Genomic DNA, 20547 nt, shown 5'->3' with positions numbered 1-20547 from the left:
TTTGAATATAAAAATGTCAAATAGTTTTAATGTTTTGATTCATTGTTGCTACATGTCAAATAATAATTATTTTTTGGTTTTCATATAGAAAATAAGCTCTCAAGCCTCTCAAAACAGAGCTAAATCTTCAATGCCTCATCGTACGGGTAGTAAACCTTATAGACAGATTATTTATGAAATGGTAATAAATAGTAATTTGTTTATTTATGATATATATTGTTCAATATAATTTTTTTGATGACTTTGTATAACTACCAAAAGGGAGGAAAATAAGGTAATCCACCTGATATGGGAATACTCTTTTTTGAAACTCGAAAAAAAGATGGAAAGTTGGTTGAGCCTGAAACTGAAGAAAAACATGTATGTTCTACTACTTATGCTTTTATTAAATGTGCTAAGTAGTATTCTTTATTTCAATTTTAAGACTATTTAAATTTTGTAGCTTCAAATTGTAAAGACTATTCAAGCTAAGCCAACACTTTCTACTATTGAGGTAATTGAAAAATGTTTTGGAGCACAACATCATAGCCATGTGTTTGGCTATGGGGGTGGAATTAAACGGAAAAACTTCAAAGATCCTAGACAAAAGAAGATGGATGAACTTCAAGCTAAACTTCATAATGAGGATGAAGAAAATTTCATCCTCAAGAGGCACATCGCAAAAATTGAAGAGAGATTACTAAGGGTTGAACATTTTATGCAACAAAACCCAAATGTGTCCACTGAATTTCCCCTATCAGAACTTGATCAGGAACTTCATAAGGTTATATTTTCATAAATCTGCTTTTAGAAATATGATTACTTTTTAGATAAATGATACCTTCTAATCATAAAGTGTTTTTTTTCGATCGAATGATTCAAATTTTTGTAGAACGATGTTTAAAAGCTAGACAACATGAAAGCATTTTGGCAACTTTTTTGTTGGATAGGTATTATATTCTTAAACTTCTTATATGATCATTAGTAATTTTGGTTTGTGTCTTGCTTTTTTCTTTATTGAAATTAAACTCAATTTATCAAAATTAAACTCAGTTATATCTTACTGATTATACTTTATGTTACTAGCTAGTAATATTTGCTAGGTGAAGCAGATTGCCAACCTTCATCCATTTAATGTTGATTTTCTTATGTCTGACTATTTGCTAGGTGAAGCAATTGCCAAGTTTATTCAAAACATAGTCATAGGAATTATTTCACCACCCAATCCTTTAATAGCAAGAAATTCCAAGTTCCTAGTTGATGTTTCAAGTTGAATGAATCCTTGGTTGGTGTGTTCTTGCTTTCTATCTTCATTTGCATTAATTCATTCTGATTGAAGTCTTTGTTTTTCATTTGGGATTTCATTTTACAAAAGCTCTTCAAATTCTAGTTTAGAGATTGTTACATAATGTGAAAGGAAAAAAATAAAGTTAAAAATGAAGTGATTTTGGAGTACTACCATTAGACTATTTTAGAGTGATTTTAGTATTAGAAAGTTACATCTCATAGTTGTTTGACAATTGTTGTTTAGTTTTCAATAATATAAGGAACATATTGTAAATATCTAGATAATTTACATATCAAAGTTGTTTGAGTGGAATGTTTATTGATTTTGCTTTCATTGTAGGAGAGTAAAATTTTTATCTTTAGAAGGATGCTCACTACTAACAACAAAAGGTTTGGAATATGTGATTCTTCCTTGGACAAAGCTTAAAAATCTGTGTAACAAATTCAAAATTTGAGTAAAATTTGCTTGTAACAACTTTTTAATTTTGGTTATAAAGAAAGATTATTATAATAGGAAATTTATAATTTTCCTTCTTATTTTTTATATTTGCAGATCATATGAAGACTTTAAAATAATTATGATTAGATATAATCAATGTCAACGATCATATCTTGAGAATCAAATTTTTATTATGAAATATTATTATAACGATGAAGATATTTATTATTGATATTATATTTAGTGGTGGGTAATTATTATTATAACGACAAAGATATTTATCATTGATATTATGTTTAGTGACCGATAAATATTGTTATGATGATAGAGATATTCATTGTTGATATTATGTTTAATGACCAATAAATATTGTTATAACGACGGGAATATTTATCGTTAGTATCATGTTTAGTAATGGACAAATATTATTATATTGACAAGGATATTCATCGTTAAAATTACTATTTTTAATGACGAGATTTATACCTATAGTTATTTATATTAACGATGGGACTTTTCTTCCTGTCGTTAATACTTTTAGCGGCGGAAGCTATAACGACGGGTGACGACGGGATTTTTTCCATCGTTAAAACTCTTTAACGATGAGAAATAGACTTTTAACGATTAATTTTCCTCTCGTTATAGCCTATCTTTTTTGTAGTGACCTCTTGAATGGCTAAAACTAAAACCTCACTCTAGGTTGTGTTGTTTCTTAGGTTACAATATTGAACGTTAGGGTTATCGATGTTAAAATCTTATTTCTACACGTCCCTATATTTCTTAACATATTACTCTTTAGGAAATTAAGATGTTTTCTACTCTTTCTGAGTTTCAAGTCTTTAAAAACTACCCCCATTTCTTTAACATTCTATCTATAAAGTTGTTTCTTGATTCATCCTTTGATAGCAACAATGAGACTTCTTCTACTTCTCCTAAGTTTCTTATAATTGTCTTCATCTAATTGAATTATAAGAAACTCCAATATTTTCTCATCTAATCTTTCATTAATAAAGAATTTGTCTACCTCAACACGCTTTGTAAGATCATGTTGAACTAGATTATAGACAATATCACATGCAATTATATTATCATAAAATAGTTAGATTGATGACTAGATAGATAACCAAAATCTTGTAAAAGAAGCTTTAAGCATAATGTTTCACAAAGTCCAAGTGTTATAACTCTAAATTTAGTTACTACACTTAAGAGTGAAATAACACTTTGTTTCTTGCCTTTTCAAGTAACAAAATTGCCACCTACTAAAGTGAAGTAACCTGAAGTAGACTTCAAATTCCATTTCCAACCCATTATCTACTACTCCATCCCAATCAACATCAATATATGCTTTCATGCTACCTCCCAGAGTTATTGGGAAACTAATTCACTAGTGAACACAAATTAGTAGTTAATAATGTTGTTACTAATGCATTCTCTAGAAGATACGATGAGATAGAAACAAAGGATGGAAAACCAACACTCCTAGCTTTGTCCTCCTTGCAATTCAATTTGATTGAAGAACTACAGAAGAAGAATTGGACTGCCATTAATTTGATTCACGTAAATCTACAGTTAGCTCTTGGGAAAATCTTAGAACTAATTTCCATGTCATAAAAAGTATACTATTCTTTCAAGGAAGGTTTTATGTCAGATCGTCTTCTTTGACAGATTGACTACTTAAAGAATTTTACGAAAAGCCGATTGGAGACATGCAAGGATTTTGTGAACATATTTACGCTTGATTATAATGTACATTTCTTAGTATTAAGAAATCAGTCCACAAGTTTGTTAGTTGTTATACTCCATTGTTGCCTCTTATGGCGTCTTTTAACCACTAGCACATCCTGAAAGGATTTAGGAAGACTTGATGTTAGATTTCATTGATGCTTACCGAATTCTCATGGATTCACCACAATATTGGTCATGGTTGATCGTCTGAGTAAAACAACAGACTTTGGGGCTTTACTTATGCATTATACCATAAATTGAGTGATTAAGCTATGTTATTTAATGGTGGTTCGTCTACGCAGCTTACCTCACGAACTAGTTTTTTACCAAGGTTTTTTTTCACCAGCCGCTTCTAGGTTAAACTATTTGAGCCCACTGGTACACAATTCTTTTAGGCTTTCACCGCCAATAGACTAAAGAAGCGGTTAGAGTTTTAAGGTATGTTGAGAAGCACTATAACACTAGTTTTCAGTTTCCTGTTGGAATAAGCCCATTTCAGGTTATATATGAGTATGCACTACCTAAAATAATGACTTATGTTTGAGGTACTTCAACCATTCAAAGCTGTGGATGAATTTTTATCTTCCCTGGATGAGCTTCTCGGTCGACTTAAGTAACATTTCTACCAAGCACAATAGAGCATGAAAGACATGGTCTACAAGGAAAGTATTGATACTTCTTTTGCTCTAGAGGATTTACTTCTCATGAAATTACAACCATATATATCGACATTCTATCACTGCTAAGTGAGTAAAAACAAAGCTCTATTGATGTTACTCCGGACCTTTTTCGTTGGTGAAGGCATAGGACCTATTGCATATACCTTACAACTTCCTCCGAATTGCAAGTTCAACCCCCCACAGTCTATGTTTGACTCTTAAAAGCGTTTAAAAGACATGTCCCTCCTACTGTCCATGACATGTCACACAGTGTTAATAACAATCCATTCATATTTCTAGTGGTTATTTTAGCTTCATGACTTGTGTTGTGTTACATCGATTTTGGTCAACAAAGGCCCAAAGTATTGACCCAACGGCCACACAACCCCACCAAAAGATGCCACATGGGAAGACTTTGTTGTATTTTGTCGATTGTCCAAGAAGTTCAACTTTGATGACAAGGTCCGTTTCTATGAGGCAGGCATTGGTATGTTGGCTGGAATGGAGATTGATCAATTAAAGGCCAAGGAGTAGCTACAAGTGGGCCTAGCAAGAAGAGGGACAGAGAGAAAAGAACTTAGCCCAAGCTAATTCTAGAACTAGCTTGTATCTGCAATGAACCATGTCGCCTCAGTTTTTGCGTGAAGAGATACATGAATATCCTTGTAAACAATTATTTGGGGTTATGAAGCCATTTCTATGAAATATGGGATTTGGAAACTGAGTTTAAGAGTGTCGTTGAATTAGTCTATAGTGGCTCCGTATCACCCACAGTTTCGTGAACTGTTATATCAAAAGACCAAAACAGAGAAATTTGATGGTTTGTCAAAGACTTTGTCAAGAGAAAAAGCAATACGGAGGAGAAATTTAAACATAAACATTAAAATATGGAGCTTTTTGCTTTCTTACGCCAGGCACCATTGACAACGATTCCTGCCTTTCAGTGCGTATCATTGTAGACGTAAATCAGTTTGTGGGGTTTCCAATTGGTGATGATTTCAGTGTAGACTTTAATTTTGGGAGTTTTCCATGGAAAAATTTGCCTAGATATTTTGGCTTTTTTTGGTGAATAGCCAACCACTATCCTAAAATGTCATTTTTTTGGAAAATGAAAATTCATGAACTTTATTCCTTTCATATTTATCAACTTTTCCATCCTGGCTTTGAAAATCCTCACCTTGCACCATTTATTATTTTCTTGTTATCCTATACATGCTTTAATAAACAAGTACAAGTCTATATTCAAATTTCAATAAATCCTCATTTGTTAGCGAAAAGGGTTTTCAAGACTTGGAAATTTTTCCCTATTCATTGTTTGTTCAGTCTCTTTCATTTATTGGGGATAAAGAAATAATTTGCATGATTTATTAAAGAATTTTAGGGTTTTGGATACATGTTGGTAGGTGGATAAAGAAATGGATCTTCTTCATTTTCTTTTTAACTTTTACAATAGAACTCCCTCTATTAAGTCTTTTAAATTGATGTCGACTCAACCAATCAATAAAATATTTTTATTCAAATGTTTGATTTTGAAGTTCCAAATTGTGCTTTAAGATTTTTCCATTCACATGGTTAACTGTAACCTTTCAGGTGTAATTGCTTAACACATGAAAAAGTTGGAACTTCAAAATTTTTAATTAAAAAAGTTGTGTTTTCTTTAAATTAGTAAGTTTTACTTATGAATTTGAAAAAATTAAGTTTAAGCTATAGTATGACTGTAGTATCAAATTGAACTTGATTTATAATGATACTATAAATAAATTAAAATTATTTAAAATAATATCGTTTTAATTTATAATAATAAAAATAACATTATTTTAATTAGTTGAATATTTCTCATACTCAAACTCGACAATTAAACTTTTAAACTCAAACTCGTCTAAATCAAACTTATTTTAATTTTATTCGAACTCGGGTCAACCCTAATTTTACCTTTTCTACTTAATGGCAATATATAAGCAAATGAAAGGGAAAGCATATTTTTGTATCCACATTGCCATTGGTCGGTAGATTGTGGCTATCTTTATTTGCTATCTGTAGTACAATAATACTTTACCAACAATTACACTAGTACTGTCCAACTCAGCTTTATGTACCAATTACTGCTCTGCAACAGGCAGTAGGCCCATCGGAAGTACAGTGAGTCTGGTTTCATTAGCGGTCATTAGTCGATTCCTTGTGTAACTGAACGCTTGGCCGTCACTCTCACGGGCTCCGGCTCATTAGAACCAACCCGGTGAGGAAAATTCAGCAACGCCCTCGAGCCACGAATCCTATAAGCTGCTCGATCATAAGCCAAAGCCGCTTCCTCAGCCGTTGCATACGTTCCAAGCCATAGTCTGGCGCCATTCTTAGCCGGGTCTCTTATCTCCGCCGCAAACTTCCCCCACGGCCTTTGCCTCACCCCTCTGTAATGTCTCCCCTTGACAATCTTTTCCTTTTTGCTAACACTTTCAGTTATGTAATTTGAAGCCACAGGCTCTCGCTCAGGCTCAAGCTCTTCCCTCGGCTCAGCTTTTATCGCCGTCGTCGTTGTAGTAAAATCTAGGGGAGACCACCCAGAATTAACAGCATCACGGAGGGAGTTGTAGATGATCATGTCCTCGGAGTCGTCAACTTTTAATGGCAAGTCACCCCAGTGCTCCGTTAAGCAAGAACTCAGACTGCTGAAGAACATAACTCCGTTGATCGTATTAGCCTAACGTTTCTTTTATAGCTAAAGCAAAAGGGGTATAAAGAAGATATCTGAGAAGAATTTTTGTGGATAAGTTTTAAGTGAACCATCCATATATACATATATATATATATATATATATAGAAGAAGAAGAAAGAGATAAAAGAAGTCAATTATTATAACTTGTGGAAATGGGTTTAAACTAATTAAAGAGTGGCAATGAAAGTTCAATGGGGCAAGTGGGCAAATGGGAGAAGCAATGAGGCGGGTGAGGTCATTGGATTAGGTCATTTACGAGTCATTGTGAAAGGAATTTACTTGTTTCTCTTGTTGGTAGTTATGTACATGGGCAAAATAATTGAGTATTTATTTATTGGCCAAATACGTTTCCCAACAGAACTTTGATGAATGGTTATTTATCTCCTTTTAAGTTTTAAAAGCCTATTTAGTTCACTTAAAATTCACTTTCGTTAATAAATATATTATGTGAAAAGGAAAAAATATATTTTTTGTAAGCATAGAAAGTGGCAATTCAAGAATATTTAAATATTCAACCAATGCAATTTCGACAAATAACTCCAACATACTTTTATCTCTCTCTAAAGTTCCCTTCTTGCATAATACTTGTTTTTCTGTTTTTTTTTTTTTTTTTCTACCTCTTCTTCTCTCTTTTGTAAAACCCAATTCAAAGGAGAACACTAGCTCAACAACGACCACTATTATAAGAGGCTCAGTGGATAGAAGACACTGGCTAAAAGGAGCAATAGCGACATTGTGAGGGTTGGGTGACCAGCAACAGAGGTGGATATATGGCTAGAAAATGCAAACTATCCAAACCACAAATTCTAACAACATTCATCCAAGTAACCTTAAGCAAAACAACAATACCAGCCACCAATCAAGTTGACAATACAAACAATGACAACACATTGGCTGGAGCAGAAAAACTGACTTAATCACTATTCTAATAATGACACTATTAAAGGAGTGAAACTAATTAGAGAGGATGGGTAATGGAATAGTGAAGGTTAGGCACTAGACACGGTGAATGTTGGAAATGTCGCATGGCACACAACTTTGCACACAAAAATGGACGTGCAATTGTGGATGTGCATTGTTGTGTGTGCTAGTGTACACACGATTGACCGATGACATTGGTCACACTAACGAAAATGAATTGTTAAAGACTTGGAGAAGAGAGGTGCATGGGTGACAAGGGTGAGCACAACAAATGGCACAATCGCAAAGATGACAACTAGTTGTTGATAGAGATCAAGGTTTGTAAGACGTGACAATTGTAAGGGAAAGCAACCAATGGTTGGTGGTTGTGTGGGTGTTGCAAATGGAAAGCAGGGAGTGGTGCACCCACACAAAATCAAAATGCAAGTGCCCTGGTTCATAACTTTTCACGATGACAAGAACTAGTTAATTATAAGTAGAATGAAATGACAAGATGCAACATAGACAAAAGTTGCGACAATGTTGTGGGTGAGGTCAACGCAAGCAAAGAGACAGAGTTTCCGATCAACAATGGTGAGGGAAGGTTGAACGAAGCCCCATAGAAAAAGTAAAAGTAGTGACGGTCGCATTCTTTTAAAATTGTTTCATAGTATTATCTTAATTTTACTACAAATTAAGGATATATTCATAATTAAATTTTGTATCAAATGTTTAAAATAGTTTCGTAATTTCACTGAAAATGACAAATTAACCAGTAATCTAAAGTGAAACCAAATAATTTTCATTAATAAAAATAAATAATAAGTAGATATTAGACTTCTCAAATTTAAAGTATAAAATTTGCCGTTCATCAAAGTTTAGGTGAAAAGTAGTTATTTGACCTTAATTTATTCAACCATACATGCATAGACGAAATAACTTTAGTTGATGATAAGAATATTCTAAAACTTGTGCATGTTCAGCTATATGATAATCTGTTTATATTAACTCACTGAATGTACAATATAAATGATATAAATTGGTATAAGTCATGAAAAGTTAAATTAATTGTGTTCACAGACTGAATAGGCTTACAAATGGACACAGATTTAATAGGATTTTGCCCAAATAAATATATTATAATAATTAGATTACTGTCATTACATCCTAATAATATGCGTAAATTTGTATACAAACTATAATATATAATTTAAAATTAGAGATAAAACAACATTCAATCGCATAATAATATATTATTAAGTATACACAAAATTATACACAAATAATTTGTAATAATTAATACAACATTATTTTTTTAAATTAACTATTATGTGGGTTGTCTCGCATCACCTTCAAGTTTGCAACTTGGAAAAGTATCAGACAATTTTATATTTAGTTTTTTTTTTTTTTCAAATGCGCCGAATTAAAAAAGCATTTCCAATGAGTTGGATAGTCTGTGGTTGTTGAGTAAGAGTTTAGCTGGCGTCTCTAACGTGGTTAGATTGAATCTTCAAGTCCAGCTAGGTCGATGACAGTATAGCATTACACTATATTTTTTTAATGTTCATGTTAATGCTTTTTAATAGCAATTTGATGTAATTAAGTTTAAGTTAATACCCATCTAATGAATAGGAGGTCAATGTAAGTTTTTAACTCAAACCTTGCCAACTAACATTAGTTCTTAAGTTAATTCTAAGAGGGAGATTTCAATATCCTGTTTGATTTTAATAGGGGTCGTGGTTTTTGATATATGAAACAATAATTTTAAAGAGCAAAAAGAGAAAAAGGAAATTTTGAAAAATAAACAAAGGTTAAAAGGGTTTTTATGGGTTATGGTAGAATTTGTCAACTTTGACAAATAGTTTGGGATTAAGGGTTACATCTAAAACCAAATGGCTTAAATTGTTAGTTGGCAAAACTTTGGTGTTTGAGAGTATTCCTTTAAAAGAAATCTAAGATATCAATACATAATTATTTACATTGATGGGGTTTTATTATTTGATTAATAATTTTAAATTAAAAATAAATTAATATCTAATAACATAACGATATTATCTACATATCTAATTATTATATACTAAAAGATATGTGAATAAAACGTTATTCTTTGTATTAAAAAATTCGAGACTCAACTTTCTCTTCTCCTCGGCCTCTCTATTCATGAGCTAAGATTAGTCAATTGTTTTTTTGGGTAATTTAGATTAGTCAAATGTTGGTTGGCTCTTTGTTATTTTCACAATGATTGTATGTTATTTTTTCAATGCTTGTGATTTTTTTTTACTTTGATCACCCTATTGGCATGGACTTTGTAATCTATGTAAGGACTCGTAACCCTACCTGTTCTATAATGGAAAGTCAGTCAATATTATTTATAAGATTTTCCTCTGCACTTCTTCTCTTATACTCAATTGCTCCTAAGATTGGATTCAAACCGAGCCGAGAGTTCAGCTCGGTTCATATATAGTTGGCTCGAGCTCGACTAAGCTCGGCTAAGACCGACTCATTTCGGGCTCGAATTTAATTCGACTCATTTTTTGTTATCAAAACGATATCGTTTTAATATATATTGGTCAAAACGACATCATTTTGTATAAAAAATTTTAATTAAAAAATCTGTCGAGTAGTTTGAGCTCGACCGAGCTCCACTAAGGCCTGCTCGTTTCGGGCTCAAGCTCGAACTCGAGCTGACTCAATTCGAATCTAGTCATAATTACTTCTATTGGGTTTGAGTCTATCTATAAAAGATCATCTAACACAATATGCATAAATTGCCTAGGGGGCAGTTAAAAGACAGTTGATTGCAGATGGACACTATACATAATGTCCCAAAACTGCCATAAGAGACTATGAACGCAAAAAGGCAGAAAAAGGAGCAAACATTCCCCTCCCCAAAATACACAAAAAAAAAGTGTCTCCAATCCCAAAATCAAAGTACATATAAATGCAAATTATGTTGTAGTAAAAAACTTTGGATCGCTTCGGACATTACAAATCATTCAAACAAAAGATTTAACGAAATCTGAGACGCAACTTATAGTTTTATGGTTTACAAAATTTGGCATTTATTTTCCAATATTAGTATCAGAGCTTGGTTGTTGTTTATGCCAATTATTCTATGAACTTTTGCATATGTTATTCTGGAATTTTTATTAAATTTATTGAAATTTGAAATTTGGGTTCGAATTAAATTTCAATAAATTGCATAAAATTGAGGTTTAGAAACATGTTAGGATGATGTTTGGAATTGTTTTACATGAGTTAGATTGAAAATCGTATAAAAAACAGCCCTAAATCGACAATATTAAAAGGCCAAAACTAAGACTTGAGCTGTGAACTTCTCACCTCAATTTCATCAGATTCCGACAACAATGACTCCAAAAGATGGAACAAAGAGAACTACCAACATGGGCTCGTCTAAAGCCCCAAACTTTCGCCGCGGATAATCAGTTGGAATTGACGAACTAACGGTGGCCAAGAATTAGGGTTTTTAGTGATTTGCAAGTTGCAATCAAATTGAAAAAATCTGATTGTCCAACCCGTTTAATCAACGAATTATACAAAACCGTTGGTCAACGGGTCAACTCATAGGTCAACTAACCAAACCGAACTAATCAACACCCATTGGGTTCGTTGATTGGTCTACAATCAATGTTTGACTGGTCATCAATTGATCAGTTGACTAGTCATCGTTTTAAGTTGTGGATTATTCAAATGAAAGATTCAATGAAATTCAGATACGTAATTTATAGTTTTGTGATTTACAAAATTTAACATTTTATTTTCCAACTGCTCTTCTTTATCATAATTTTCTGTTGAATCAAAGCCCTTACATTAAGAGCTACACTAACATGAGCAATATTATATGTTCTGTGTTCCGTGGAATTCTGTATTAAAGAGAGATAATTAGGACAACAAAAACTACCATATAAAAATCTGTCAATCGAAAGTAAATGAGTAAAGTGAAAAATCACAGTATCTTGTCATTACTAATGTTGTTGCTGCTAAACGCTTTATGGGTTCATGCTATTACTGTTTTGAGAAAAGATCTCCTCAAAGTGGAAGGTTCATGATTAGGGTCCAGGAACCAGAAACTATCATTTAGCCACATAATTGGGTTAAGGGCGTAAGGCAACCAACATGGAAGGTTCATGGCCATCTCAAGCCCCACTAATATATATTTTCAGAATTCATATAGAAAAATATTAATTTCATCATCATAAATTAAGAACTTTTTCGTCTCCCTTCATTTGTTAAACTCGACAGTCATAATTTAACTTCTTAAATTCATTTTTTATGCTCTAACCTAACTCATTGATTATAAACAGTATACAAAATCAACATACTACTTTCCACCCAAGTGTTTATCAATTATATATGGTCTTTCTAGTGTTGATTATCTCATTTCGAGAAATAAAAGGTAGTTCAAGGAATGATCAAGATAACCTGCCTAAAGTGACAAAATAAGTGTTAGACTTGCATCATGAAAGTTGGATTGGGAATATGGGGTACTACTTTTTTGGTGGAGTTTGTTGTTACATGGAAAAGTATATAGTTCGCATGATTTTAGGGATTCTAGTCATGAAGCATTAATTGTCAATGTAAATCTTGTTGTTAAAGTTTATAAGTGGGAGAGGACTTGAGAAATATAATTTTTTGATTTGGTATGATATATATATTTATATATTTTTTTTTAATTCAAATTTTATATGTCGGAATTATGTAAGCATACATTGATTAAATTTTTTTTATCGTTTAATATAAAACTATGTGAATGTGTAGTTTAAAAATAATTTATTTTATGAGTTCAATGTAATCATTTGGAAACGGATCAATACACTTCATATTATTGTTATTAATTTGGATTATAAATGTGGACCAATAAAGGTTATTAGGGTTTTTATAAGAAACTTCAATTCACATTTTGATATAAAATATAAAAGAAAGGGCTAGGTCCCCTTTCCAGTATACACCATATATTTTGGCATCCCTTGTAAATATCGTAAATCTAGAACTTGAAAAGAAAGGTTTGCTCAAAAATCGATAATCAATATTTTCTATAAAAAAAGATACAAACAAATCGGTGTAAGTTTCTAATATAAGAATTACAGTGTTTTATAATTTACTGTGTTTGATGGAAATTTCACAAAATCACTAGGATTTTGTGATCCTGCAATTATGTTATGTAATAATGATTTGGCCAACAATAGAAGCCTAATCAATAATAATCGTATAAATTTTAATGTAGCTATCTTATTAAGTGCAACCGGGCTAATAATAATAATTGTCGAGGAAGCAATAACAATTAATTAACATCTTGGAGATTAATTAGCCCGGCCATAAAGATTGATGCTTGATGGTACCGTTGCCTTTCTTTTATTACGTTTTCTATGAAAAGCTAAGCCAATGGAACGAGGAAGGGCAACACATGCTTAATTAGGCTTAAGATAAATTTTAATTTGAGGAAATAACATTTTCCCACCCAATGTATGGTCTAAGAGCTCTTGTTTGCCTTTAGTTTGTATAAATAACATTTTCCCACACAAATTCAAATCCTATTAAAAAAATTCTCGAAAGACCCTTAAACTTTTTAAAATTTCCATAACCCCCTAAAAATTTCATTAAGGCCTATGATATTTAAAAAAATTATAATTTACCCTCTAATAAACGATTATATAATAAAAACACTATTATTTATAAAAAGAGACGACGAAATGATGAGATTGGAAGAAAAAGAAAATAAGATACTTCTTATGTAATTTATATATTTAAAATATTATTTTCGATTTTTTTAGATTTAAGGTTATATAATAATTTTAAAAAATAAAATAGTAGAGATAAAAAGATAATTTTACTCTCTAATATTATTATTTTATTAACAGAATTTAATTTTGAATGGGAAGTTGTTATTTATACTTGATTTTTAAGGTGGAAAAGTGTTTTAAAGCTAAACCTTGGATGGAAAAATGTAATTCAATCTTTTAATTCAATCATTGTAATGTTTTTCAATTATATTCATCTAAAATTCTTATAAGTATTTAAACTTGTTTGGTCACCAAGAGAGTAGTGCAGTTGTTTGATAAAAATGTCAATTTGACAATTGAAATAAAAAGTAAAAAGTAATGAGAACTAGTTCATAAAATGTGGGAGACTATGCTCTTCTAACAATAATGGTATCCTATGCTCCATGATCTCAGCTGATGCAATGAGTATAATGCTCATTGGGAGTGTCATTAAGAATTAGATATCATTAAAAATAATAAATAAATTGCATTAACTCTTAATAATTATTAATTAAACATTTAAAAAATACTTTTAAGAGATTAGTGGTAAGTAAGTTGAAACATTTTAAAGGTTTTTTATTATATATGACATTCCTTCAGATTTTTAAGAACCATTGAAAGACTTTGACAGATTGCCCTAAGCAAATCGGTGCTACAATATATTTTATTTTAATATGATGTTTGGAGAAGCAATTTTGGATTGTTTAAACTTTATACTAATTTTTCTTAGTGTAAACACTAAGCATAGCAAGGTAACAGCTAGGATTAGATTTGATTTGAGTTATTCGAGATCGAATCATAGCTTGGATTGGATAAATCGTGCTTGAGTTTAAGTTATAGATTGAGTTTGATTTTATAAATGGGTTTACTTTCAAATTAAGTTTAAATCCTAATTTACATATCAAACGGAGATTGAGTCTCAATTCATTTAACACAATCATCTCAAAAATTGAAGTCAATTTTAAAACTTACTTCGAACTGAATTCAACTCTAATTACGGGGTCTACTTTTGCTAACCTTATCAAGACATAAATACATGAAGTTTACACGAGTTTTGAAATCAATGAAACTTATAAAAGTTTACATATAATCTTAATGTGATCAACGATAATAAATTAATAAAATTCATAAGCTATGATTTATGTGGATTGTTTAGTGTGGGTTTTTTGGTTACAAAATATACTTTAATGAGAGGGTCCAGTCGGGGGGGCGGGGCGGGCCGCATTAGTATTAGGAGGCCCACCCTCAAAATTAAAAAAACAAAAAACAAAAAAAATTGGATATAAAGGCTACCGAAAAGTTTTCTTAAATTATTGTTATAATCCAAACATTTTTTAAAATTTTTATTCCCTCTAATACTTAAATTACTTCTCCTCTCCAAATTAAAAATCTTGCTCCTTGAAACCTAATCTTGCTTCTTAAATCCTATTTTCAAATGGAAGCTGTTAGACTCATGTTGATTTATTGTTTTATTTCCAAAATATTGTTTTCATTATAAAATTTGTGCAATAAAATCTTAAATTAGTAAGTGATTTATGCATATATTTTTTATTATCTTTATTTTTTTTTAATTGAATGTTATGCATGTATGTATGTATGTATGTATTAATTGTCAAATTTATGTAAGTTGTTTACTGTTGCATTTTGTAGTTGATTATTTTCTTTGTCCCTTCAAATTACCTAAGTTTGATTTTTAATCTGAATAATTGAATTTTGATTTTACAATTAGATTTATAATTATACAGTTTTATCTATATATATTGGTTAAAAGGTCTTTGTGAAATTTGTTTTACCTATTAAATGTTGTTAGAGGCATTAAAAAAGGAACACTAATAATTGTATCTAGGCAATTTTCAGGAACTTTATGAATAGATATATATTTTATGTTTGTTATTATATGATTTGATGATTTTGAATTATGAATAGAGTAATACTCAATCACATAATGACACATATAAATATATACTTAAAGTAGATATGTGTAGTATTACTCTAATATTAAATGCGTGTCGGGACAATATGATAGAAAATTTGAGAAGTTTATGGCAAAAGAATCAAAGAAGTTAATTTATTAATTGGGGAAAAATCATAAAATAATTACGGGGTATTTGATTAAAGGTTTATAAAGATTATTTTGATACTCTATCTTTTATTATTTATCTTATATTTTTTAGTTTATAAATAATAAAATATTTCAGTAATCTTCTATTATTAACAATGATGTGATAAATAATATATGAGATAATTTGATTATAAGTATTAAAAGATTACTAAGATAATCTTGATTTTATTATAACTATATCCTTATTCATTTTTTTAGGATAAAAATAATTTCATTTTTAATTAATATAACAAATAATATAAAAATATTTTAGGATAATTAAACCCAAGTGTATTTAAATAAATTTATTTATTACCTTTAATTAAACACAATAATTATTTATACCTATTTATTTTTATCAAATTTTATTAAATATAGTAATAATTTATATCTAATAATCCTTAAAGTAATTTATTTTCAAAATACTCTTTTTATTTTTTTAATAAAATATTCTTCAAACCAAACACCACCTTTAATATATTAAAGGTAGAGGGGTCATTTGTCCCTTAATTCCTCCGTTCTATTTTCATATTTATATATATATGACCTCACATGACTAATTAGTGATTACCTTGTGACACTTTCTTCCACGTGCTTCACCTATCATTTCATTAATGACATGTTTAATTTAAACATCAAAATCATGGAAAAAAATAAATAAAACAAATTATTTGAATCTAAATTTGATTCATACGAAAAAATGAATGAAATAAATATAAAATCATTTTAAGATAATATCATGTAACTTATACCATGTATTCATAAATTTAATATAATATAAACTAAATAAGATCACATATATGATTATTTAGGACACTGAATTAATTGAGTTTATAACAAATTTATCTCAATATAACCAGTGGAATAATACCGAAAAAATCTATAATAAAATTTTCTTCTTCTTCTTCTTTTCTCTTATGTAGGTAGAGAAGTAACCATCAATATAAGCCCCACATTTCTGTCAAGAAAATGGTGGAAAGAAAATTGCCATTGAAGGAGCTTAAGCACCCTTGAAATTTATGTGTCACCTTGACGATTTTCTCTCTTGGATTATTACTTGAAAACGACAAATGAGGGTATAAGTAATCACTTTATAATTTATATTAAGCCCTCAAGGTAATAACCTTAAAATCTACCTGTTGCCATTTTTACAGTTTTATAGATTTAAAAAAAAAAAAAATGGTTTGAGAAATCAACAGTACTCACAAAAAATAGAAACGGGCCTTTGGGGCAATCAATAGAAAATAATTAAAAATTAGACAATAATAACTAATATTTTGACAGTTTGATGAATTCGAATATAGTAAGAATAAATAAATAAAAGGGTCAAGAATTAGCCAATTCATGGTCAATATTCAAAAGGTTACAGTGGAACAGTTGGTCAAATTCAATGGGTCAGTATTCATTTTTTTCAATAATGCGGCGTGGTGTGATGTATGACGGACATGCTTGAAATTCTCAAACCTAATGTATTGAATGTTATGCATGACTGTCAACAAATACTGCACTGCTAAAGGAAATTTTATTTTATAATTAAAAACTAACCTCTTTATAAAATATATAAATATATAATTACCAAAAACTCCATGTGATTAATATCATCTCTCTTTCTTTATTTTTGCTTACGATGAAAGTTATGCAGACCATGTCACTTATCACTTTGCCTTTCAAAAAGAAAATGCATCTTATTATTACTTAATTCGTGAGGCTTCAAACAAGCTAGCTTAAATCTATGTAACGTAGTTATCAAACTTGACAAGTTAATTATTATTAGAACTAAAATAGTGGTAATGATCTTAATTTAAGTGATGTTTGAAAATACTTAATAAAAATGTGATTGAACCTAACATCGGTGCTTTCATTAGCAGATGGCACTCGTCTAGAATATCATCAATGCATATATGTAGGTATCTCAAGAATGAAGTCCATGTATCCATTCTCTTCTTGTACTTGATACCGAATATGAGAAAATAAATTTGATTAATATCGTCTTTTGCATCAATAATGAAAAGTGACCTAAAATACTTTCCTTTCAAATGTAAAACGTCAACGCAAATCACCAGACAACAAAATTATTAAAACTCCTTTATCGAACAACCTAAAACCATGAAGAAAAACTAGAACTAATTTTCTGTGTCGACATCAATATGTGTAATAATGTATGGGTTCTTTAGCTCTAAATTATAATAATACTCAGGTAAAAACATGACTCATCGGGAGATCTTCGTAATACATTTATGGTAGATGTCTTCACACATATGTAAAATGTCAATTTTGTACCTATCTGCTATGTCAGAAATAATTTTCTTTTGTTGATACATACAATCAACCACAAACATTGATTTAACGATAGCCCCTAATGATCTGACATTGGTCAGTTTATGATGTGACAGTATTTTATCGCTTGGACAAGTGTGTGTGTGTCATCTATATGTCATAATAACTAGTAGTCTCCATCCTCCTCCCTTCTGGCTCATGCTTGTCAATTGAATTGAAGATGTACACACATAATCTTATAACGTTTCATATCAAAGTAGGCAACTTTTCATTGAATACATGTCTCTAAAGCATAACTTTCAAATAAAGTTATCAATTCAGCCTTCGAATCATAAAAGCTTATTACTTTTAGGCTGTTATCTCTTTGTGTTTCCCGATTACTAATACCCACGTTTTCAACATCCATAGCAGGTTTAGGAATCCACTAAAACAGATTAGGATTATGAATATGACTTGTATATGTTTCAATATCTATGGAGTCATGACATCCTGTGCTAGACTCGACCCCATCATTATAAGCATTGGTTTGACTTCTCCCAACATCTTGGCTTGATATGCAATACGTGTTGTCATCATCATAAAATCCTAAAAATTCATCATCAACATCATTATTACCCTCAAGATTATAATTCTCATCCACATTGTCATCATTATCGTCATCACCATGGTTCACACCACATTCCTGGAAACTTTATGATTGTGCCCAGTCTTATGTTGGATGATCCTCTCTTTCTTCCTCATGAACTTTTTTATTTAGTTGACTGTCTCTTACTTCAATAGGACTCTTGATAACATAAAGTTTTGTCCATCCTAATAAACTTCGTGTTTTCGTCATCACATACTCAAGATCATCATCATCTTAAATCTCAATAATACCCACCGATGCCTTGTAAGGGAAAAATATGTGGACATTTGACTAACTATGACTGATTATGAGACAATAACATATTTTTGCCATAAATCCTTCGAAATTAATACTTGTGTCAATGCAGATCGGTCTCTCCTTCCCATCGACATATTTCATTATATTATCATCATTTGTAATCCATTGCTTCTGAAATGAACTATAAATCCTACTTGTTTCTATTTTTTCCTTACAACCTGCATCATCAAGCAAAACTTGGATAATTACAAGTTCTTGTAGGAAAAAAGGTATGCAAGATTGCCTACCTATTCTTCCTACAATTTTCATATTGCTGTTATGAAAACGAATGTTATATCAACCCATTTTTAGTCGAGACCAAGTCCTAGTTGAACTATTAATCTTACTTTAACTTACAAATAATAACATTCAACAATATATTAACATAAATTTACCTTAAATCATCTACTTTAGTATACAATCTTTGGTTTTCAATACTAACTTAGATTAGAATGAGTTATCTATAAGATCTCTGAACAAAATTAATTTTCTTTTTACTATTGAAAAAGACACCTCTTCCTTGTATTTATAAAGGAAAAGACAAGAATAGTTTAGGTATTTAACTAACTTTGTGATATAAAAATTTAAAGAAAAAAGAGTGTGATAGAATTCTTTAAGTGGTCCCAAAATGTGTTTTTTTTTTCAATATCCCAATATTATATGTACAAATAAATTAAACAAATTTATTTATATAATTTGATATAATAATATCTGATTTGATAATTTTAAAATGTAAAAAAAAATAAACAATCATATCATTTAATCACAAACTGTCACCTCAATTTTTACAAATAAATTTGTATCATTTATTTATATGCAAAATTTTATTTTAAATTTAAACTCTTAATTATATGTAAAGTATGCTAGTAGTTGTTCTTGTTTTGAATTACCTCTTTTTCATGGTGAAAGCTCGGTAAAAGTTACAGTAATTTTAATATAAAATATACCCATCTTATGTTTTCCTGAATTTTATTATCGTAATTCAATAGTTTTCTTTGTTTCAGGTGCCCAATCCTCTTAATCGTAAATCAAATGGAGGGCACTTCAGCATCGGCTAGAGCCAGTGAAAAAAATGGAGGACAATTCACCCAAAAAAAACAGCCGTCTCTCTTCGTCAATAGCAACCAAACCCAAAAAATTTGCTGTTTGTTCAAAGCAACCTATAAAAAGAAATCAAACACAAATATATCCCAAAAACAATGGATATTTCTTGATATAATTATGCTTTGACTAAAATAAATAAATTTGTCATCGAAACACCTTGCAGGCATATATAGTATAATTCTCAGAACATGTGTGACAGAGAATATGTAAAGCAAATATACCATGATGCATCATAATTAATAACTGCCAATTTTGCATCACTGTTGACCTCTCCTTCTATGGTTGATGATAATGTAACATCTTCTTCCTTTGATTTGTCCAATTAAAGAGAGACAAAACATCAATTTAGCCAAATTGAAGTGTCGGTGGCCGAAATAGAGTGAGATTTCTTGCTCGATTTTGGCGAGATTTTGAGCTAAACTGGGAGATAAATGAGAAGAAAGTGAAGGAGATGTTATGACAACTCAGTCTTTGATGTTGATTATAAAGAGAGAAGATGTCAATGGCGATCTAAAAGTTAAAAGTAAATAAGGGGTGAAATTAAAATTTTTTAAAAGGTTGGAAATGGCTTTAAATAAGAAAAATATGAAATGTTGAATTAAAACCCTAGAGTTGAGAGAGAAATGTTAGTTTTAAAACTTAAAAAAATAAAGTTATTGAT

General features: G+C 30.3%; 1 protein-coding gene and 1 long non-coding RNA gene across 2 annotated transcripts in view; one reads left to right on the top strand and one right to left on the bottom strand.

Annotated features, from left to right (window-relative positions):
- Positions 1-706: 706 nt before the first annotated feature.
- The window catches only part of LOC123225972, a 62913-nt gene continuing 43072 nt past the window's right edge, over positions 707-20547 (top strand). Inside the window, exons 1-2 of the long non-coding RNA XR_006504234.1 lie at positions 707-763; positions 872-929. This is a non-coding gene — a long non-coding RNA (uncharacterized LOC123225972). The remainder of the gene's footprint in view (positions 764-871; positions 930-20547) is intronic.
- On the bottom strand, positions 6069-6843 carry LOC123225971 (ethylene-responsive transcription factor 2-like). Its single transcript, XM_044650371.1, has one exon. The coding sequence runs from the start codon at positions 6764-6766 to the stop codon at positions 6254-6256; it is 513 nt and encodes a 170-aa protein (XP_044506306.1). The 5' UTR covers positions 6767-6843; the 3' UTR covers positions 6069-6253.

Source organism: Mangifera indica, chromosome 9, assembly GCF_011075055.1.
Source record: "Mangifera indica cultivar Alphonso chromosome 9, CATAS_Mindica_2.1, whole genome shotgun sequence".
Classification (NCBI taxonomy): Eukaryota; Viridiplantae; Streptophyta; class Magnoliopsida; order Sapindales; family Anacardiaceae; genus Mangifera; species Mangifera indica.
Note: the sequence above shows the minus strand (reverse complement) of the source record. Positions and strands in the feature narration are given on the sequence as shown.

Bases quoted from the DNA above. Each gene is read 5' to 3' on its own strand.
- LOC123225971 (XM_044650371.1), bottom strand. From the start codon at position 6,766: ATGTTCTTCAGCAGTCTGAGTTCTTGCTTAACGGAGCACTGGGGTGAC.